The following is a 25,580-nucleotide window of genomic DNA, read 5'->3' as shown; positions in this document are numbered from 1 at the left end:
TGCGGGAAATGGACATGATTGCATTTCCGGATGCGGGAAACGGAATATAAAAAACAGGTGGGGGCGGGTCCGTCGAACAAGGAATTAAATTGGTGTGGCCTTAGTGTTGAATGTCTTTATTTTGCCCTGGAGATGTAATGAATATAGATGAAATTGTTTACAAGTCTTAAATATCATAAGCTTCACATGTTGGAGGTTTTGAGTGTTCCTGTTGAAAGTAAATCCAGAAACCTCTTCTGTAGCACGAACAAAATAAGCGTTATTTTATATACCAAATAGCACGTCGTAGGATGACAAATATTTCGAATCGTAAACTTTTGTTTATGATATCAGTTCAACTGTGTATACATTATATTGTTCATAAGTGACTAGAAATCGTTCGTTTCTATGTGTGTTGGCGTTTTGTTTTAATACACTTCGATGTTACTGTTGTTTGTTTTCCTCTTTTAGTTGATGTGTGTCCCTCGGTTTTGATTTGTTCGCCGGATTTGTTATTTCTCAATCGATTTTTGACTCTCGAACATTGGTCTACTACTGTTGCCTTTATTTACAGTTTGTATCGGTTTTTTAAATTATTCTTAGTCATTTTTTCTTTTATTTATTCCTAGATATGTTTCATTATGAGTTCATTATTGGCTTCAATAATTTGCGATGTTAAACGAGTACAAATTCCAACAAGTCTAAGGCGATGTTTACGAAAAAGGGATAAACGTTTGCTTTTGACGGACGAGCAAATAAGCACATCTTGCCTGCTACAATTTCAGTGGTCGAATCGAAAACCATGTGACAAGGTGTCAAAACAGACATTCGATTGGCTTTCGTCACTTGTTGAAAAATCACAACAACGACCAAGCGTTGCATCATTACAGGGAAGTGGTAATTCTGTGAATAGACCTAAACGACAGACGACAGGGTCGCAACTACGACAGCGCAAAGAGTACAGAATGCTTACTGATCAGGAAAGAGCGGATTATCTTAAAGCCATAAACGACTTAAAAAGAGATACTGTAAGTGTCAAATTCATTATAGTTAATTCTGGTGCTGTTGGGAAGCTAATGACATACAACGGGCTCCGTATAAACGATATCCATTCATTTCGTACCATTGCCATTTCGTTCCAAACATTACCAATTTGTACTATGAATTTGCCATTTCGTACATGAACCTAAACCATTTTGTTTTCTCAATCGATTTATGAATTTCAAACAGCGGTATACTACTGTTGCCTTTATTTATTGTACAATAAGAAACCTTTCATACCATATAGAGAATAAGATTTTCTATTTCGCATCATATTGAAAAATGCTTTACCATTTCTTTCCATATGGAAAGAATACGTTACCATTTTGTACCCTATTGGAAAAAAATGCTGCATCATTTCGTACCATATGAAAATTGCACTTTACCATATCATACTTGATACTAGAAAGATGTTCAGTTTTACCTATATATAGCATACATATTTTTTTAAGGTTAAATCATTACCATCCTTCTGGCTTTCGATATTTTTTTTTTGCATTGCACAAGTCATGTGTAAGTTGATTGTTCATGGCGTTTAAACACTAAATCCCAGTGATGTGTTTTATATTGATTTAAGTCTCTGCCTCATGACTTTGTATTATTTATTATTTTTGGCTTTTACTGCGAATCCGATGAAAGTTTTTCACAGTGCCATATCTATCTGACCAGGCTATTTAAACTTTTGTAAGTTCACCTGTCCTATTGAATGAATACAATAGGTATTGTGTAGTTTATTTGCTAGGACCTTTACATTTCTTCTAATAGAAATCTATCACTCATTGGGTTCGCAATAAATAGCTTTCAGTAATGCTAGTACGCTCAAATCGTACTTTAATTTGGGCTGTTGATTTGTAATGCACTTTTGTTATTCAATGTTTACTTATTTTGTGTTATACAACGTCTCGCTTTTCTTTTTAATATATACCACCTTTCATACGTTTTTAGTATGACGAAAATTTTTCACTTATGTTCTAAAAAACAACAAATTTATTTATTTAGTAAAATATTTCAGTTCTCCACTCAACAAAATTATTATAATTATATGTGTTCGTTATTTCATTTAAAGCCATTTTGTCCAAATTGTCTTTTGTTGTCGTTTTACATCTCCCATTTTTGTCGAGCCTGCAACTTTTGTTGCAGAAAGCTCGACATAGGGATAGTGATCCGGCGGCGGCGGCGGCTACGGCGGCGGTGTTAGCTCACTTCTTAAAAGCTTTATATTTTAGAAGGTGGAAGACCTGGATGCTTCATACTTTGTATATAGATGCTTCATGTTACGAAGTTTCCGTCAGTCACATGTCCAATGTCCTTGACCTCATTTTCATGGTTCAGTGACCACTTGAAAAAAAAGTTCAATTTTTTTGTAATGTTGAATTCTCTCTTATTATAAGTAATATGATAACTATATTTGATGTGTGCGTACCTTGCAAGGTCCTCATGCCCGTCAGACAGTTTTCGCTTGACCTCGACCTCATTTCATGGATTGGTTAATAAGGTTAAGTTTTGGTGGTCAAGTCCATATCTCAGATACTATAAGCAATAGGGCTAGTATATTCGGTGTATGGAAGGACTGTAAGGTGTACATGTCCAACTGGCAGGTGTCATCTGACCTTGACCTCATTTTCATGGTTCAGTGGTTATAGTTAAATTTTTGTGTTTTGGTCTGTTTTTCTCATACCATATGCAATAGGTCTACTATATTTGTTGTATGGAATGATTGTTAAGTGTACATGTCTAGCGGGCAGATGTCATGTGACCTTGACCTCATTTTCATGGTTCAGTTGTCAAAGTTAAGTTTTTGAGTTTTGGTCTTTTTATCTAATGCTATATGCCATAGGTCAACTATATTTGGTGTATGGAAATATTTTATGATCTTTATGTCAGTCGAGCAGGTTTTATTTAACCGTGACCTCATTTTCACGGTTCATTGCACAGTGTTAAGTTTTTGTGTTTTGGTCTATTTTTCTTAAACTATAAGTAATGTGTCAACTATATATGTTGTATAGAAGCATTGTTAGCTGTACCTGTCTGCCTGGCATGGTTCATCTGACCTGGACCTCTTTTTCAAGGTTCATTGGTCTTTGTTTAGTTATCTTGGTTAATGTAAAGTTTATGTGACAGTTGTAATAAAGCTTAGCTTTATACTTAAGACTATCAACATAATATCAATGATTAGTATAGAAGGCGAGACATTTCAGCGTGTGCACTCTTGTTTATTATTGATATCGTATTAACATTATCATAGATCAAAATTATTCGTTCAATGTAAATTTACTTTTTTTTTAATATATACCTGCTTTGAAATTTAAGATTGTAGCACAGTGACGACTGCTGTACCAATATTTTGACTATTTTTTTTTTATTATGTTTGTTTTGTTCATGCATCGTTGTAAATATAACGGAATTTAATGAGACTTTCGTACAAGAGCGAGGTTTAGCGCTATAAAACCAGGTTAAATCCACTATTTTCTACCTTTGAAAATGCCTGTACCAAGTCAGGAATATGATAGTTGTTGTCCATTCGTTTCATGTGTTTTGTCATTTGATTTAGCCGTGTGATGAGAGACTTTCCGATTGGGTTTTCCTCAGAGTTCAGTATTTTTAAGATTTTACTTCTTTTTTAAAATGTAAATAGTATGACGATAAATGTTCACGTCTGTTCTAATACTATGAACAATAAATCTATTTATTTTGTAATAAAATCAACGGTACCAATTTTGTTGCACCAGATGCGCATTTCGACAATTCATGTCTCTTCAGTGATGCTCGTGGCCAAAATATTTGAAATCCAAAGCATATATAAAAGTTGAAGAGCTATAATCCAAAAGGTCCAAAAAGTATAACCAAATTCGTGAAAGGAATCAGAGCTTTGCATGAGGGAGATACATTCCTTAATTTATAATAATTTCTAATATTTTGTAACAGCAAATTTTAATAACACAAAAAATCCGTATTTTCATGCCAGTACCGAGGTACTGGCTACTGGGCTGGTGATACCCTCGGGGACTAATAGTCCACCAGCAGAGGCATCGACCCAGTGGTAGTAATAAAATCAACGGTACCAATTTTGTTGCACCAGATGCGCATTTCGACAATTCATGTCTCTTCAGTGATGCTCGTGGCCAAAATATTTGAAATCCAAAGCATATATAAAAGTTGAAGAGCTATAATCCAAAAGGTCCAAAAAGTATAACCAAATTCGTGAAAGGAATCAGAGCTTTGCATGAGGGAGATACATTCCTTAATTTATAATAATTTCTAATATTTTGTAACAGCAAATTTTAATAACACAAAAAATCCGTATTTTCATGCCAGTACCGAGGTACTGGCTACTGGGCTGGTGATACCCTCGGGGACTAATAGTCCACCAGCAGAGGCATCGACCCAGTGGTAGTAATAAAATCAACGGTACCAATTTTGTTGCACCAGATGCGCATTTCGACAATTCATGTCTCTTCAGTGATGCTCGTGGCCAAAATATTTGAAATCCAAAGCATATATAAAAGTTGAAGAGCTATAATCCAAAAGGTCCAAAAAGTATAACCAAATTCGTGAAAGGAATCAGAGCTTTGCATGAGGGAGATACATTCCTTAATTTATAATAATTTCTAATATTTTGTAACAGCAAATTTTAATAACACAAAAAATCCGTATTTTCATGCCAGTACCGAGGTACTGGCTACTGGGCTGGTGATACCCTCGGGGACTAATAGTCCACCAGCAGAGGCATTTATGTCCGTACTCCACGCAACAAAATTATTATATCTATATGTGAACATTATTTCATTTAACGACATTGTGTCCAAATTGTCTTTCAGGTGTTTTTCACATCTCCCCCTTTTTAGCTCACCTGGCCCAAAGGGCCATGTGAGCTTTTCTAATCACTTTGCGTCCGTCGTCGTCCGGCGTCGTCTGTTAACTTTTACAAAAATCTTCTTCTCTGAAACTACTTGGCCAAATTAAACCAAACTTGGCCACAATCATTATTGGGGTATCTAGTTTAAAAAATGTGTCCGGTGACCCGGCCAACCAACCAAGATGGCCGCCATGGCTAAAAATAGAACATAGGGGTAAAATGCAGGTTTTGGCTTATAACTCAAAAACCAAAGTATTTAGAGCAAATCTGACATGGGGTAAATTGTTTATCAGGTCAACATCTATCTACCATGAATTTTGCAGATGAATCGGACAACCTATTGTTGGGTTGCTGCCCCTAAATTGGTAAATTTAAGGAAAGTTTGCTGTTATTGGTTATTATCTTGAATATTATTAAAGATAGAGATAAACTGTAAACTGAAATAATGTTTAGCAAAGTAAGATTTACAAACAAGTCAACATGACTGAAATGGTCAGTTGACCCCTTTAGGAGTTTTTGCTCTTTATAGTCAATTTTTAACCATTTTTCGTAAATCTTAGTAATCTTTTACAAAAATCTTCTCCTCTGAAACTACTTGGCCAAATTAATCCAAACTTGGCCACAATCATCTTTGGGGTATCTAGTTTAAAAAAAGATGTGTCCAGGGACCTGTCCAACCAACCAAGATGGCCGCCATGGCTAAAAATAGAACATAGGGGTAAAATTCAGCTTTTGGCTTATAACTGAAAACCCAAAACATTAAGAGCAAATCTGAAATATAGTTTATCAGGTCAAGATCTATCTGCCCTGAAATTTTCAGATGAATCGGACAACCCGTTGTTGGGTTGTTGCCCCTGAATTGGTAATTTTAAGGAAATTTTACTGTTTTTGTTATTTTCTTGAATATTTTTATAGATAGAGATAAACTGTAAACAGCAATAATGTACAGCAAAGTAAGACCTAAAATTAAGTCAACATGACAAAAATGGTCAATTGACCCCTTAAGGAGTAATTGTCCTTTATAGTCAATTTTTAGCAATTTTCATAAAATTTGTAAATTTTTACTAACATTTTCCACTGAAACTACTGAGCCAAGTTTACTATAGATAGAGATAATTGTAAGCAGCAAGAATGTTCAGTAAAGTAAGATGTACAAACACATCACCATCAACAAAACACAATTTTGTCATGAATCCATCTGCTTCCTTTGTTTAATATCCACATAGACCAAGGTGAGCGACACAGGCTCTTTAGATCCTCTAGTTTATTAATACTATTGTTTTTGCAGTGTCATAGATCAAAATGATTCATTCAGTGGATATTTTCTTGTTTTAGTTCATATGGCTTTTGATTTAAGCAATTTTAATTGACATTTCATAGTGTGTCTTTCCGTATTTTGTAATGTAACACTACTATTTCACCTATAATTGACCTATAGTTGACCTATATTTGTTTACTTTTTACACATTGTGACTTGGATTGAGAGATGTCGCATTGGCACTCACACCACATCTTTTTATTGCTATTAAATGGAAATATAGCATGGGATTTATTTAAGGACATTTTTTTTAAATTAGAGGCAATATCCGTTGAACTAACTTAGTTCGTTTTATGTTATATATGCATCTAGTGTTTTTATATTATCGAGTGACGAAATGTTTGTATTAATAGATTGACTATGATCATGATGATTATTTATATAAACATGACTTTTATTTATATATGTATATTTAACAAATAATTGTGAAGAATCAGATATTGCGATATGACCGCATGGATATTCGTTTTCATTTCTGAATCACATCTTTATCCTGCATATTTTTTGTAGTATATATATATATTTACGCTTTGTTCGTATTAATTAAATTTTTGTTAAAATTTAATATATTTTAAAACGACTGTTCAGGGGAGAAGGGAAGTGATAGGGGTGCTCACTGAAATGAACATTAACGAGTTTATATAAAGTTCTATTTTTTATTAAGCTCTTTTAATAACTACAATGTTTAATCCTTCTCTCCTATATTCTCCCGTCACCTGTTTTATTATAGTTATCAAAAGTACCAGGATTATAATTTAGTACGCCAGACGCGCGTTTCGTCTACATAAGACTCATCAGTGACGCTCATATCAAAAAACATTTTATAAAGCCAAACAAGTACAAAGTTATGCCATTCTATACTTTTATAATAGGAGCACAAACACCAAACAATAATTAATTATCTCCCTTTCTTCCTTTTTTTATAATAAGCAAAATCTATTAAGCTTGACTTTTTAATATGACATTCCCTTGTGTTCTATTGTTAAGACTATTTACTGAAATGGTGTTGTTCCAATCAGATAACCTTTACGGAACTTAGTCTCGTTGCACCATAGTTATCGTTCTTACTGCGAACAATAACTTGTGCACATCTAGAGTCTTGATAATCGAGACTTTACGGAACAATGATATATAACTTTCATTTAAAAATGGAGAACACCAATTGACATTTGTCTCATTTAAAACGTACTTCAAACAGTTTGCTTGTGTACTAAAGTGCATGCGTATCGAATGTACTTTTTGAACTGATAATAATATTATGTCATTCTTAGGCTGCATCGATTAAAATTAACATTGACTTATTGATTGCTCTGGGGGTTTCCTCAATCTAATGATTGGTTCAGAACTCAATAGAACGTGTTTGTGTTTTTTAAATGATGTATCTGCTCAAACAGGACCATTCTTGTTACTTGCTTTTAAAATACGACTCTTATACGAGTGCAACATTTAACACGCAAATTGTACCCGCTCAAACCAATAGAAATATTCATAATTTTATGCACATAACACTTGTTTCTCACTCATTATCAAATGTTTTCGATTTCTTATGTGTATGAATAATAATCAGATGTTCTTTTTGTAATTATTTATATTTATTCTTTTTGATTTTTCCAAGTCAAGGGTTAAAGTAATTAATGTCATCTTTGTTAAAATGGAATGCAATATGCCACACAATTCGAGCATCACTAACCATGATGAGTGTTTTGTAGACGAAACGCGCGTATGGCGTATATAACATGTTATTTGCAACCATTGGCACAATTTTTGGTTGAATGACATGAATTATCATTAATAAAGTCAAAATTATAGATTAATTGAAAATTTTAAACATTCCAAAATTCTATGGATTGTCTTTCTCATTAATGTAATAATTTAGCTGTATTTGGATTAATCTTTTGGATTTTACGGTTACAATATATCTATTCTCTTTGACTTCGTTCTTTATTTGACTTTCGTAGCCTTTCTGGTTCTAGATGCGTTCCTTTCAATAAATAATTCAAATATTGGTGACTACCTTGAACGCTTCTACCCAATCGAACTTGAGATGAAGGATAGAACATGTTAAAGTTAATTCTGTAAAACTTACATCTAGAAATTGACAAAAAGAGTTTTTTTAAAACAAAACTTTAGTACAAAAAAGACTGAAGTTTGCATTTGGTTGTGCCTGAAGAAACCTATTTCAAACTGGATAGCACATCCTAATTGTTACGGAAATGCTGTTTACTTTGCCCAGAAATTTCAGAAACGATCCTGGTAAACTTATTGATCCTTTAAATAAACTCATACTAAAAGGTTACCAATTCAACACTGTAGTAAGATCATTGAATATTGTTTTTGTTGGTATTAAGGTAGCACAATACAAAGATTTTTTTACTTCCAATCACTAACCTTTAAAATGCTGTAACTTTCTTATGAATGTATAAAAAATAATAAAAGAGGTATATATATAGATAGATAAAAGAATAATCTTTCAAATGAATTCAATATTTTTATTATGCAATCGTTATGTAATCAATTATTATGTAATTAGTTGCAAAATCTTGGTCAATTCACTGGAATGAATTTAGCTCTATCATCTCTTCAACTATACAGAAAATTTTAACGTAATCTTAATCAACACATCAACGGCTTCAAAAGGGTGTCTCAAATTGTCCCTATGATATTCCATTCTCTCATAAATCTCTAATTTGTGTAAAAATCCTAACCACATAAAAGAAGATAATGATTAATTAGGTGTAAAATTTGTTCTATAAATTCTATCTGAAATCTGAGACACTCTTTTGTAGATAATAGCCATAGGAACAACATATAATAAAATCAACTCTCTATGAATACCTATGCAGAAGCTAATTTCAATTGAAAATGGAAATTTGGGGGGAAATATTTTGGACACAGTTAACATTATAATTGGTTACATAATTGTTGCATAATACTAACATTGCATTAATTTGAAAGAGTAATCTTTTAGCTATCCATAACTTCCACTTTTATAAATTTTCAAGCATTATTAGGAAAGTTACAGCATTTTAAAACTTGGGAGTTGGAGTTATAAAATCTTTGTATTGTGCTACCTTAATATTGATTTTATTATCAGTAAACTAATAGCAAACTAAATTTTATTGTTATATACATATACACATTCATGGATCTACGATACTTGTATCTTGGAATTACACAAGATCACGTTTTTCTCTGACTGTTTATGACGTCTTGACACTAACTCCATTGGATATTGGATGTATACTAATTGATAATTGTGTCTTATATAGATATAGGAAGATGTGGTGCGAGTGCAAATTAGACAACTGTCCATCCAAATAACAATTTGTAAAAGTAAACCATAATAGGTAAATGTACGGCTTTCAACACGGAGCCTAGGCTCACACCGAACAATAAGCTATAAAGGGCCCCAAAATTACTAGTGTAAAACCATTCAAACGGGAAAACCAACGGTCTAATCTATATGAAAAAAAACGAGAAACGAGAAACACGTATAAATAACTTAAACAAACGACAACTACTGTACATCAGATTCCTGACTTAGAACAGGTGCAAACATTTGCAGCGGGATTAAACGTTTTAATGGTACCAAACCTTCTCCATTTTTCTGAAACAATAGTATAACATCACAACATAAAAAAAACACACGATAAAATATATACATGTTTTATTTTATTAGTTGTTAGAGGCTTTGAACTATGTGTCAGTAGCTGCGAGTACTCTCAAATCTGTAATTGGTGTATTTTTGTTGTCGGGATATACAAGTACCCGGCCACGTTCACTTTTTGTAGTATTTGTATTTGAATCCATCTGATGAGATAAGCCTTTTGCAACTGATTTTTCTAGCTCGTTCTTATGTAGTACTTTTACACCACTGTCCCACGTTAAGGGAGGGTTGGGATCTCGCTAAGATGTTTAACCCCGAACGTTGTTTTCAATTTAGACTTGTTTATATTTATTTCGTTTGGGCTTGTATTATATATTCCCTCCGGTTTATATAATCTGTTCATCCTATTTTGACTCTTTAAAATTCAAGAGTCTATCCTAAATTGAGGTAAATTAAATGGCCTTCCAAATACTCTTCGACCCCTTACATCACTGAAGAGACATTAATTGTCGAAATCCGGATATGGTGTAAAATAAATTAGCATCTCATGTTGTGGTTTACCATCTTTGACGCAAGTTTATTGTTTTCTACTTGGTATTCAGTTAATATAATATAATATATAAATAATTTGAAATGTGACGTTTTCAAAATTATGTCCTGCTCTTAAAAGGTGTCTTTGTAGTTAATCTATACAAGAGTTGAGAAAAAGTGTAACATATTGATTGATGTTGCATAAAATATGTTTGTAGCTACAACTACATGAAGTTGGAGTAAAAGTTCAACACTGAAAGGAACAAGACACCTTTTAAGAACAGGACAGAATTTTGAAAACGTCACATTTCAAATCATTGAGACAAATCAAAATTGGGATACACAAGGAAGACAAAAAAGAGAGAGATTTTGGGTAAACGGACAGAAAGTCACAGGACAAAAAGTCACAGGACATAAAGTCACAAATTTGATAGGACAAAACGTCACAGGACAAAAAGTCACAAATATTTTTTTGACAATTGTTTAGATATATTTTGAAATGTTTTCTTTTTATTACATATATATTCGTTTTTAAGTTAAGGAAATTGCTCATAAACCTTGATAAATGAAAATGTATTAAATTTTAATCTAGCAAAGGATATATTTATTGGCAAAATGAATCCATTTTAGTACCAAGCCACTTTCACATTTTGTTTTTATAACAATTATTTGATCATTATTGATATTTATTGAATAAATTATAATGCTTCATATATAAAACTTCAAGAAAAATACAAAAAAAATATTTTTAACATAAGTGTTTTCCTGTTAAAAAAAAAATATCTCAAAACTGAGTTGTGACTATTTGTCCTGTGACTTGTTGTCTGTGACTTTTTGTCCGTGACTTTTTGTCCTGTGACTTTCTGTCCTACATTCAGATTTTGGATGCACCAGTTACGAATTCTTGAACCTGATGGACTCAATGAGAGAGACGGAAAAAGATTTAAAAGCAAATCAAAACCATAATTATCTTGAAATCATACAAATTAATTTATAGAAATTCATACAATTAATCGAACATCTATAAATGTGTTAAACTTTTACTCCAACTTCATGTAGTTGTAGCTACAAACATATTTTATGCAACATGACTCAATATGTTACACTTTTCCTCAACTCTTGTATAGATTAAGCTACAAAAATATTTTTTGTCATGTATCCAATTTCACCTTGAGAGAGGCACACACATGAAGAAGCTAATTTGTTTAGCGAAATATTGCGTATTTCTATTGAAAATCTACTAGAACTTTTAATGTATTAATTAGCGTGTTTAAGTTATATTCTTAGACATTTATATATATAGTGTGAGTTCGAATCCCGCTGAGGGACGGACAAAAATTTGTCAGTATAAAATCTAACTCTAACACTGTTTGGTGTAATTTTCAGACTTATATATATGATCCGATGGATACATCTGTTGTAGGGTTGTCACTGACTCGGACGTACTTATGAATATAATTATTTTCTGTGACTGTATCTTACATTAATTTGTAGGATCCTTTACTATAGATAATTTAGCTGATCTGTAACAATAACATCTTCATGCCTTATATATCATGTACTGTAGTACGCCGCTAGATTAAAACTGACGTGGAAAGGTAACACATGCCCACCGAAAGCTCTTTTATTGAGAGCCCAGGTGGTCGTGTGGTCTAGCGGGACGGCTGCAGTGCAGGCGATTTGGTGTCACGATATCACAGTAGCATGGGTTCGAATCCCGGCGAGGGAAGAACCAAAAATTTGCGAAAGCAAATTTACAGATCTAACATTGTTGGGTTGATGTTTAGACGAGTTGTATATACATTATGTACACAGCCATGTATCACCATCATTGATGGCGATCCGATGGATACATCTGTTGTAGGGTTGTCACTGACTCAGACGTACTTATGAATATAATTATTTTCTGTGACTGTATCTTACATTAATTTGTAGGATCCTTTACTATAGATAATTTAGCTGATCTGTAACAATAACATCTTCATGCCTTATATATCATGTACTGTAGTACGCCGCTAGATTAAAACTGACGTGGAAAGGTAACACATGCCCACCGAAAGCTCTTTTATTGAGAGCCCAGGTGGTCGTGTGGTCTAGCGGGACGGCTGCAGTGCAGGCGATTTGGTGTCACGATATCACAGTAGCATGGGTTCGAATCCCGGCGAGGGAAGAACCAAAAATTTGCGAAAGCAAATTTACAGATCTAACATTGTTGGGTTGATGTTTAGACGAGTTGTATATACATTATGTACACAGCCATGTATCACCATCATTGATGGCGATCCGATGGATACATCTGTTGTAGGGTTGTCACTGACTCAGACGTACTTATGAATATAATTATTTTCTGTGACTGTATCTTACATTAATTTGTAGGATCCTTTACTATAGATAATTTAGCTGATCTGTAACAATAACATCTTCATGCCTTATATATCATGTACTGTAGTACGCCGCTAGATTAAAACTGACGTGGAAAGGTAACACATGCCCACCGAAAGCTCTTTTATTGAGAGCCCAGGTGGTCGTGTGGTCTAGCGGGACGGCTGCAGTGCAGGCGATTTGGTGTCACGATATCACAGTAGCATGGGTTCGAATCCCGGCGAGGGAAGAACCAAAAATTTGCGAAAGCAAATTTACAGATAACATTGTTGGGTTGATGTTTAGACGAGTTATATATATATATATATATATATATATATATATATATAAGTCTGAAAATTACACCAAACAGTGTTAGAGTTAGATTTATATATATATATATATTTATATAAAAATTGCTGAGTTAGATTACTGACAAATGAAAAATACATTGTGTATAAAACTAATAATATAACATCTACACACGCTTGAAAAAACACGTGTCTCATGTCTATCTCTAGATAAGCCTTCCGTGACAAGGTAACACTACGACTATTGAAGTTATATTTTATATAGCGGATGTGGTCGAGTGGTCTAGAGCGCTGGACATGAGGCTAAGCGATTGGTGCTGTAGTGTATCAAGGGTGTGAGTTCGAATCCCGCTGAGGGACGCACAAAAAATTGTCAGTAGAAAATCTAACTCTAACACTGTTTGGAGTAATTTTCAGACTTATATAAATATTTGTATTAACCATGTATCTCTATCACTCTGAGTGGGCATATATATTGTATGGTTTGTCACTTGTTTAGACTTGTTTGTATGATATACTTATTTCTAGTGACTGTGTAATGAAATGCATCATGATCCCATCTATAATAATAAAAATTACGAGGTCCAATTTGTCAGCCGTCATCACGTAAAAACGACGAATCAAAGAATTCAACTTTATATATAATTAATGTAGTACAAAGGTGTAGATTAAAAAATACTCCATTCCAGGACCTTTTGCTTTCTAAATAATTAATATTACCAATAATTGATAAGTTCCAGTTCGCCGGTTCAAACAGAAAGATTTGATAGCAGAGAAAACTTTGTATCTTATAATCGGCATGACTTTATCAGATGACAGTACTAATACTGAAATAAGGCTTGCGCATAGTTATATACTTTAATTCAGTCACGGACCCGCGATATCACGGGTGTGTTCTAGTATGATATATAAAAATTGTTGACAAATGAAAAATACATTGTGTATAAAACTAATAATATAACATCTACACACGCTTAAAAAAACACGTGTCTCATGTCTATCTCTAGATTAGCCTTCCGTGACAAGGTAACACGACGACTATTGAAGTTATAATTTTATAAAGCGGATGTGGTCGAGTGGTCTAGAGCGCTGGGCATGAGGCTAAGCGATTGGTGCTGTAGTGTATCAAAGGTGTGAGTTCGAATCCCGCTGAGGGACGAACAAAAAATTGTCAGTAGAAAATCTAACTCTAACACTGTTTGGAGTAATTTTCAAGTCTGAAAATTACACCCAACAGTGATAGAATTAGATTTTTCTGCTGAAGCAATATTTTTATATAGAGGATATGATCGAGAGGTCTAGAGCGCTGGACATGAGGCTAAGCGATTGGTGCTGTAGTGTACCAAAGGCGTGCGTTCGAATCCCGCAGAGGGACGGACAAACAAGACAAATGTTTGTCCGTCCCTCTGTGGGATTCGAACGCACGGCTTTGGTACACTACAGCACCAATCGCTTAGCCTCATGTCCAGCGCTCTAGACCTCTCGATCATATCCGCTATATAAAAATATAGCTTCGATAGTCGTAGTGTTACCTTGTCACGGAAGGCCAATCCAGAGATAGACATAAGACATGTGTTTTAAGAGTGTGAAGATGTTGTATTATTATTTTATACACAATGTATTTTTATTTGTCAGCAATCTAACTGAACAATTATTATATACCGTATTGGATAACGAACCAATTCATTATACAGTCACTATATATATCAGCTTCATAATTATGAACTATCCATATCTATGTAGCAGTGAGTACTAGTGGTTTCTATCAGGATAAACTTGATAGAGGATTGCTATCGCAAAGAAAGCTAAAAAACAAGAGTTCAAAGTGATGAAGTTGAAATCATCTCTTCGTTAATTTTACGGGCGCAATCACCAGTTGCTTTTCCAATCCCATTATGGAATATTCGTGTCACATTATCACATATAACAACGGATATGTTCAAATTGTCGTATCTACAATCCAGTCCCCTTTCTCCAAATGTGGCTTACCAAATAAGACTTATAATTGGGTTTGTACATATATAAGCAACACGACGGGTGCCTCATGTGGATCATAATCTGCGTACCCTTCCATAACCCTAAATCAAATCGTGTTAGCATCTGCATGTAAAGTTTTTGAAGGGATGATTCCAACTGAACTTCTTGTAAATAATCGTTTAATAGCTTCCTTATGCGCATCATCCCTTTGTCAAGCACATCGTGAAGGAAATGCCACTCCTGTATAAACAAATCAACTGAGAGAAATATACTCCTTATGCAGGTGCTGTTGAATTATTTTATATATATATATATATTGAAAGTTCATCATTAGGAAGCATTAGGCATAATCGAATGACGATATCAAAAGCAAAATGTAGAAGAAAAACTAATTGTATTTGTCTGTATTCATCTAGTTATTTGACAGGTCTTTCAAGAAGAATATCACGGAAAAAAATGCCAATTTTAAACGTCTACTACTATTATATACTAAACATATCAACATTAATACGACTAACCCCGATATTTCATGAGTACAAATCAAAGCTTTTCGTCATTCATTTCCTGTCTCCTAATTTGTACTTGTCAGTGACCTTTACTGTTGCTCGATATTAAACTTTAGTAAATTGGTTGATACAATGGCCGTCTTCCGGTTGACACGCAGCACAACGTGCTCCAGATAAGTTTGCGGTTTTTGGTCTGAAAGCTGACAGGAATGATCACATAAAATACATAAGTGACTGAATATTAACTAGTGTCAAAACATATATGAACATCAACATCAGAAATAAGCCATTTATACAGAAAATATGGAAAAAATGCAGCCAAGTCCGGGTATGATAAAGCTAGGACTCGGTATTCAATATACTGAAGGTACAAATCAGGCAACTTTTAAGTGTCAAAGCAATATAGTGATAGCCCTTTGGAGGAGAGCTTTTATTATAAGATATGTAAAAACAATAGACAACTTTCGAGTTCGATGCATTTCCGTCAAAAACTCTGGACGTCATTTGTGCGTTTAGGGGCATCGTCACTTCCATTCCAATGTTGAGCGAGTTGTTGAAAAACTATAATTTTATATTGTGCGAATTATTCGGCAAATTGAATTCTCAAAATTGACAATCAGCACTGCTGTCATTAGGGAATTGTCATTAAGTACCTACAGAACAACCATTATGTCTAGTTTATCCTGCACAATGACGATCATTTAGACGCTTGATGAACGTAAATAGTGCAGGGATACAGGCTAACCCCTCTATCAGATAAATGACGTCATAAAGGCGCGTATAATTGACGAGTTATTTTATCGGTGACGGATGAACTCGAAAGTGGTCTATTGGAGCAGGTGAAAATTACCTACATAAATGGAACGACCTGGATAAAAAAACCAAACCGTTAACAATCAACGATGATAGAAAATCGATTGGAAATCACCCCTTCCTCACGAAATAGATAAAACAGTTATAGCAATATCGATTAAAAGAAAAAACAATTTACTATTACAATATTTTCTAGTACAAATACTATTTTGATACAAGGGCAGAAAACCGGAGAATGGGTATATTTGGAATTTGGTCCATTGTTATTGGTGATTGGTGATATTTTAATGAACAAGTCATAACATAAAAAAAGAGTGTCTAAAAACTTGGACAAAGGTTAAATTAACAATAGTTACATGCAAGAAAGTCAAAAAGCAAATGTGTATAGGAAAGAAAAGGGAAGTTTTTCACTAACTAGATATGACAATTTTAACTATCATTATCCATGAGGTTCATATCGTGGACAAGGTCAAATGTCAAATCTTTATAATGGACAAAGTCAAAGGTTAGGTCCATACTGTGGTCAAAATTACATGTCAGGTTATGAAAATCACAGAGGCAATGAGCATTTTGTAGATAATAACAAAAATAGTACAATGAATGAAAATACTATTACACCATTGTTAGAGATGCTGATGAATGAGATGTACAGAAAAAGGTAGTAAATATGTCAATTTAGATTAGAATACAAACGTAGTTGTACAAAAAGTAGAAATAAGTTTTATGCTTGCTTAAGACGTGAACTGTACATTGTAGTATAATGTTAGTCCATTATATATAATTTGTTGTAAAAGAGAGAAATAAATTGATAAGAAACTCATTTTTGTCTATTTCAAAAAAAAATTAAGTATTTAAAATATTTAATGCCATGATATTTTAAAGAAAAGGCGTAGAAAGAAAACATTAATTTTTAGTGTATTACAATTATATCAACAATTTGTTGAAAAAGAGAACACATATTGATAACAATTTTTTAAGTTTTTTTATATCAAAAACTAGTCATATAGTTGCTCCAATAGAAATATTTTGAACAGTTTATAATAATACTTATTAATGTCTAATATAATCATAATAATGATTTCACACTGTTTATATATTGAATAAGCTTTTTCTGTTATATTTTATTTCAAATTACAAACTCAGATTGTCAAAAAAAAACAGAAATATCAGCTTTCAGATCAATAGCAAAATGTTAATCTATGAATACAAAAAAAAACTCAAATGTCAATTTCATCTTGGAATGTGCGTGGTCTCAGGAATAAGATTAACGACCAAATACTTGTCAATTTATTAAATAATGATATAAATATTCTACTTGAGACATGGAAAGGAGACACCACAGAGTTCAAAATTCCAGGGTTTTAATTTTATCTCAAAATCCAGGGGGGGGGGGGGGAAATCAAAACGTCATAGTGGTGGTATTATCATTTACATTAAAAGAAAAAATCAATTTTGGAAGGGAGTTGTACACTTAGAAAAATCATATATTTCCAAAAATCGCATTTGGCTTAAACTAGATAAATCATTCTTCGGGTTCTCCCAAGATGTATTTATATGCGCGGTATATATACCACCTATTTCATCAAGCAATTAGGATCATGATCTTATATCTCTGGAAAAAGAAATATGCTGTTTTTCTAGTAAAGGTAAAATACCACTTATAGGAGATTTTAATGCAAGGTCAGCAAAAACTCCAGATTATATTGAAGAAGACTCTCCTCATATTAACTTATTTGATGATAAAAATGTTCTACCAGATGAATACAAATCTGATAATAAACTTGATAGAAGAAATCAAGAATTAACTCTAAATACACAGGGTTTTAATTTATTAGAGCTGTGCTTATCTTCGAGACTACGCATATTAAATGGAAGATATGTAGGCGGTTCTCTTGGTTATTTTACTTGTATGTCAAATATTGATTATAGTACTGTAGATTATGCAATTGTCAGTGATAGTCTCCTGTCCTCAGTGAAATACTAATGAAATATCCAAATACTTGGACGAATTCTTTTGTGATAGCTCTTCATAATTCAGGAGATCTTAATGATCTAAATAAATACAGAGGTATTTCTTTAATTAATTGTCTTCCAATTTTTTTAATGCAATTTTAAATAACAGATTGAATAAAATTATAGATGGGCAACTCAGTGAAAGCCAGTTTGGTTTTCGAGAAAACCATAGGAGTCTTGACAGCATTTTTGTATTAAAATCTTTAATAAATAAATACACTCATAAAAAGAAAAAAAAGGTTATATATTTGTAAAGCATTTGATTCTGTATGGAGAATAGGTTTTTTGTATAAATTAGTGAAAACAGGTGTTGGAAAACAATTTTTCAATGTAATAAAAGAGCAATATAACAAAACAGAATCTTCAATTAAATATAAAAGTCAATTTTCTAAATATTTTAACATTTCAAGAGGGGTAAAACAAGGGGATTCATTGAGTCCAACATTATTTAACCTCTTTTATAATGATGTAATCAAAGAGTAAGATAAAAGAAATTCAGATCCAGTTTCATTAGTTTCTTCAAATATTAGCTCTCTTCTATTTGCAGATGATCTTTTTTTAATATTTAAAACTAAAGAGGGATTAAAAAATAGTTTAAACAATTTAAGTGCTTTTTGTGATAATTGGCAATTAAGTGTAAACGTTAATAAAACTAAAACTATGATTTTAAGCAAAACTGTTCCAAAACAGCTTACTCATTTGCAACATACAAAGATATTCCAATATCAAACACAAATGAGTACAAATTTTTAGGAATGTTGATTAAAAATAATGGAAATCTTTCGCACAGTACTATAGATCTAACAAAAAAAGCTAAAACAGTTCTCTTTATTATGAAGTCATATACTAGTCTATTGAATAATATACCAGTTAAAGTTGAAAATAATCTCTTTGATTCATTCGTTAAACCTATAGCTTTATATAATTCAGAAGCTACATTTTTAGACTCCTATATAACATATTTTAGGGCCAAAAAAAGAGCAAATAACTCTGGAAAACAATAATACCCCTTTTATTTCATTAATAAAACACCTATAGAGAAATTACACCTTCAGTTTTGTAAATATACACTTGGTATAAGGACAACTTCATCAAATTTAGGTGCAAGAGCTGATCTTGGGAGACTTCCTCTGGAACTTAATATTAAATTTCAATCTATATTGTATCTTATTAGATTATATTCTGATGAAATAAAAGAATCCTTTATTTTTTCTCAAAACTTAGACTCTGCAGGAATTTATTCTTGGTTCTCATATGTAAAACATATAGTAAAAGAAACTGGTATGGATTTGGACACTTTGAAAACATATTCCTCACAAGAGACAACTAAAAATATAAGAGAACAAATACAATTAAAATTGAAGCATTTTTATGAAAAACTAGTAATTGATAAACTATCAGATATAAAGGATAACGGCAAACTCACTATTTATAAACATGTAAAAATAAATAATACAGAAGAAATATATTTAACTTGCTCAAAACTTGAATTCAGAAAACTGAACACAAAATTTAGATTAAGTGACCATAATTTATTAATAGAAAAGGGAAGATACCTTAAAATACCAAGAGAAGAAAGATTATGCAAAAACTGTAAACAAATTGAAGATGAAATTCATTTCTTTTTATATTGTAATAAAAACCATAATAATAGAAAAGTTTATTTTGATTTTGTGATAAATGAAAATATCCACAATTTAAATGACATAGATAAAATAACATATATACTCAACCCAATTTCAAACATTCAGGTAAATAAGCTAGGATCCTTTTTAAAACAGTCTATTGAACTGAGGACATGGGACTCTTAAAATATTTACTTTTGTATATTAATGATCTTGTTGTTATTTTTTCTTTTCATTTTGTTATGTTGTGTCACATATTATAAATATGTAGTTTTATGGCAATAAAGATTTGAATTGAATTGGTAAAAATATCATTTTTAGTGTTTTACTTTTTAAACGTTGTATTATTCACGTTTAATCACGTTCCATATGTATGCACATATCACAAGCTGGACGACTTACCTCTTAATGTTGTTTGGCATATTTGTTGTTCGTTTAATGTTTATATAACAAGCTGTTGGTGTTTTTTTTTTAAATCTTTCTCAGTTATCATATGAGATTATTTGGGGGAAAAAGACGATGCCGTATGGTTTTTTTTTACTTATCCTTAACTGTAGTTGTTTTCTTCCCTGTCCGTTTGTCTTACATGGATAATTGTATTCTAGTATATCTTACAATTGCCATGAACATCTCCGAATTGTCAGTCGCTTGATCTATGTGCTTAAAAACTTGAGAAAACAAATTTTGAATGAAAGAAATGCACAAAAACATTTTCTATTGCATGCATCTAAAGTTTTATTTCATAAAGAAAGAATATTGAATTAGAAATTCAGCGTGTAAACACAAAGACTAGTTTGAGACATTTTTATGTTATTCATTTGTCTGATAGTCTACTAATTGTTATATAGCTTTAATAAGTTAATTCATAATTTTTCAGAGTGTACAGCCAAATAAGTATGATGCTCTTGCTATATATCACAAAAATACACTTCACACTGCTCACAATGGAATAGGTTTTGTTGGTTGGCATAGATATTACCTAGTTATGTAAGTATATCTTTTATCTATGGATCGAATTAAAATACTCGAAAAATATATACTTAAACCGTATTTTTATTACTTACTTTATAACTAGCAATTAGCAACGCCACAGGATTTCTTAAAATTGTCATGCATAGTTTTAGGTACTAAAATCAAGCCACTGAATAATAGAATGCTTCAGATTTTTCGCCAAACAGCATGAAAAGTTTTCTTTGTATGTAGTATGATTGCTATGAACGAAAATATTATTGAGTAAATGTTAAAGAAACCACCAAGCAAACGTATGAATGGCATCTAAAATGAACATCAACACGATATCGATATATACAGGTACTATTATATAGCACGCAAACAAAAAACATCATAAATATGTTAATCAAGGGGATGCATATATATGCATCAATTTTAGGATTTACTTATAGTCTCCAATATAAGTTTTATGGTTCGCTATTGACCCCCTACGGATCTATAGAGGGTTAGTAAAACCCATAGGGAGTGAGGCCGGAAGCCGAATGCCTATGGATTTTAGTTACCCTCTATGGTCCGAAGGAGGTCAGTAGTTAACCGTATAACTAATTTATCACACGCTGGATTTTTTCTGCTGCATCTTGTTGAAAAATATACATTCTAACATGACGTCCTTCAAATGCTTTGAGTACACACCCGTGGTAAAATATGAATATATTGTTTGGGCAGTTTCGATCGTACTCCCACGTCAAATGCTTTTTTTATGAATGAGCAACCCGACGTCATGGAACAATGACGTCAGAATATAAGCATTTTACGGGGAAATACACGCTTTTGAAACCGAAAATCATCACAACACGGAAACGTAAACAAACGATGCTAAAATGTGTTATATAAGCCGTTTTGTGTATAATACATACACGACATATAAGTACAATTATCATTTAGATTCCTCAAAACCTATCTAAATATGTTATGGTAAATAGTTTAAGTATGTCACTTATTCAGTTTGATCCATTCTTTTACGTCAATTTAGTAGTGTGTTTATTTATGTGAACGGCAAATAATGCCTTCACCTATAGCGCTTCGATCCAAAACAATTGCATTATTTGTCCTATTAGAATTGAAATAATTCATGGGGGCTTGAATATCGCCCAGGGTAAAATATTTGTCATAAAGGGCCAACCCGTGGTAAAATCACGATATATTCAAGCCCCCATGAGTTATTTCTTAAATGAAACACAACATCAATTGATGACGTCACCATTAACAGTAGACGTGACGTCATAAACCCCTATGAAATTTACTAACCCCTATAAATCCATAGGGGGTCACCATGTGACGGTTTCAAACCAATCAAAACGTGATAATTAACCCAAGGTGCGATACGAATAGATAGATGTAGTTGCAGTATTTGTTTAATATTATGCTCCTCGAAAAAAAAATCGTTTTCCTATCATATAGATATATATAGGAAGATGTGGTGTGAGGGCAAAGGAGACAACTCTCCATCTAAAAAACAACTCTCCATCCAAAACCTATTATTCTGTAATCGAATAAAAACATTGTAAATTATATACTAGTATTTAAACTCAGAAAATTTCAGCTGCAAAGGTTAAATGCGTAATATACTTACGCATTTAAATATGAAGGTTCCATCAACCGATTGTTTAGTGATTTTTATGACTTACCGTTACCTCACACACATAGTGTTCATTTGAATGGTTTTCTGTAGTGGTCATGTCCAACCAACGGCTGTATCATCTTAAGCTAGATTTCTGCAGTAATGACTCCATCCTAATTTTAAGTAATCATTTAACCTTTGAAGCTGCATTTATTCGGGGCATTGGTTATAATCCTGGTATCTTTGATAAATGTTTGGTTTTACGACATAGTGGCTAGAAAAGCAAACAGGTTTATGTGTACATATATTGTTTAACCCTACGCAAATTGTGAAGGTTCATTTGTTTGCATTAGAAACAGTTATGGTATGTTATTTAGACTTATCTTGAAATACTATGATGTCAATAATGACACTTTCTCTTTATGTCTTATATAAAAGGTACGAGCTAGCATTGCAAGAAAAGAACCCAAATGTCATGCTACCATACTGGGATTCCACATTAGATAGTGAGATGCACTCTCCAACAGACACTATTGTTTTTACTGACAAATTTCTCGGAAAAGCACATGGAACTGTTTCAGAGCCTTTCGTAGGATGGCCAAGACAAATAATACGAAGTGTAAATAACGATCAACTTAAAGACCTTATTACTAAAGCAGAATTGGCTGATTTATTCGATACTAAAACGGACCACTGGGATTTTGTAAATTCTTTAGAATCATTACATAACGGTGTTCATAGATGGGTTGGTGGCGATATGAAAAACTTGGACATAGCTCCTTTCGATCCTATTTTCTACATGCACCATGCTTTTATTGATTGCATATGGGAGACTTATAGAGATCTTGAGAAACAAAGGGGAGGAAGCCCGGAAATCTATCCAGGCAGAGTTTCGGACAGTCTTGACCATCAATCTTTTAGCTTAATGGCAAATCTGCCACCATTCAACAATGTTAATCTTACGAATGCTGATGGTTATAAGAATTTCTGGACAGAGACTTATTATACTTGTGCACCTCAACCATGGTGTAGCGTCAAGAAATCAAAATGTGGATCAAAGTGGCTTGATTGTGACATTTTTGAAGGAAAATGTGTTTCTAAAGGATCAGCAGCTGCCTTACCCAGCGTTACTCCAGGAGAAGTTTTTGAAATACACAACAGGAGATTTCCAACCTCTCCTGTCAATAACGGATTCAATAGAAAATTGCCATTGCCTCCAGGCAGAAAGTTGAATTTTCAATCAGGCGCAAGTGGTCGGCCAGGACCTACAGGTTTGTCTACAGGTGTATCTGGTCGAAAAATAACAGCTGAGGAATTTTTCTCTGCATTGAAAACATTGAAAAAGCAGCCTATTTCTATCTCAAATACACCAATTGTTAGAAACCGATCAGGGACACATGGAAATCATGGAAGTCCTGGTATTTCCTCTAATATTAATAATAAACATAGTCCGCAACAAATGCCTTCTATTGACGAACTAAAAATACCAAAATTCCATAAACCATGCGCTGGGAATCCAATACAGAACACGTTTAGATTAGATTGCGGAGTAGGAAAAAGTTTGTGGGTATTTGTTCCAGTCAAAGTTGTCAATCTACGACATGGTGATACAGTTTACCCGTCATATCCAGTAAACATGGAAGGGCGTACACTGAATGATTCTGATGTGTTTTCTGATGGACAACCATTAGCATTTGCTTCAAATTTGCATTCTAAAGCACGTTCCAAAAAGAAGTCATGCATATACGATAAATCGGGTTTGTTTAAAGTTAGAGTATCATCGTATGGATTAAATTACCTTGGAATATATGAAGACACAGTCTTTTTGGACAACAAACGCACAGTTTCAACAGAAATTTCGTATATTGGTATCAAACATCCGGAACAAAACGCGACGAAAGTTTTTATCACTGCGATAGATGAATGTGGAATTGCTTGCCAACCGATGATTTTGATTCCAGGTCGTCAAAAGCGCCGTTTCTTTCGATACAGAAAAACTCAAGGAGCTATTGAAATAACAGCAAAGGGTAAACAATATTACAGTAGTACATATCGAGGTGCTGAGTCCTTGGTTTGGAGTTCAGCCAAATTTTCTGTTCCTCAACAAGATGAAAACCAGATTCCGATTGTTTTTGTTTGTGACTATAGAAAGAAAAATCCATGGTCGTGAGAAAAAGGAAATGGGAAACTTTTCTCATGTCACTCTTTTAAAACTGTTATATAAATTTTCCCCCATGTTAATCACTGTTGAGAGCTCTTTACATACTCAATGTAATACTTCTTCTTATAGAATTCTCTTCTAAAGAAAGATAAGATTTGGCAAATGTTTGGAATGTTAGTAAATAAAATAAATATTCATAGTTTATAGTATTTGTTTTCAAGAAGGCAAACTTGGCATATGACAGATAAAAAAGTTAGAACATTAGTCAAGTTTTACGAAGTATGAAGTATCTTGTCATCTAACCAATAAAGCGTTTTAGAAAATGTATCTGTCGTCATCTAAAGGGATACGAATTTGACTCGGTGACTCTCCTCGCATCCCAAAATAAATACAAGGAACTACTTATGCCTTCATTTTTTTATCATCAACCTTAAGACGTTGATAGCTGAGCTTCAAAACGTTATGCTGTAAGTACGCTGTGTATCTTCCCTAATAACTAAATATGGTTCATAACCAGCCTGAAACATTTTCCATAACGTTTGAAAAAAATCAAACTGTTGTAATTTACGTTATGATAAAAGACATGTTTCAGACATCCATTTTAATAAAAACAAATAAGCACCCATTGTGAGTTACTTGAGTCGAAAACGTCGACAATGGTTAAGTACAACCTATAGAATATTTTTATCCAGGGAAAATCTCGACATACTGGGCGTCGCAAAAAATAGAAATTTTCACATATTACACATTTGCTGTCCATTTTTAAAAGAAATACAATTTAAACATTTCTTTCTGAATGAATGTACTAACTTGAATAAAATTAACAAAGTTCCTATTAACATAAAAGAACAATTTCAATTTATCTTGAAGACTTTTTTCAAATTGTTAATATTGTTTACCATAATCATC

General features: G+C 32.9%; 1 protein-coding gene across 1 annotated transcript; it reads left to right on the top strand.

Annotated features, from left to right (window-relative positions):
* Positions 1 to 612: 612 nt before the first annotated feature.
* Positions 613 to 24,825, top strand: LOC139511981 (uncharacterized). The gene is made up of 3 exons (XM_071299230.1): positions 613 to 1,007; positions 20,816 to 20,925; positions 22,949 to 24,825. The coding sequence occupies exons 1-3, from the start codon at positions 621 to 623 to the stop codon at positions 24,678 to 24,680; spliced, it is 2,229 nt and encodes a 742-aa protein (XP_071155331.1). The 5' UTR covers positions 613 to 620; the 3' UTR covers positions 24,681 to 24,825.
* The last annotated feature ends 755 nt before the right edge of the window (positions 24,826 to 25,580 follow it).

This window comes from Mytilus edulis, chromosome 1 (genome assembly GCF_963676685.1).
Source record: "Mytilus edulis chromosome 1, xbMytEdul2.2, whole genome shotgun sequence".
NCBI classification, from domain to species: Eukaryota; Metazoa; Mollusca; class Bivalvia; order Mytilida; family Mytilidae; genus Mytilus; species Mytilus edulis.
The sequence above is the reverse complement of the archived record's forward strand: the minus strand, read 5'-3'. Positions and strand labels throughout refer to the sequence as shown.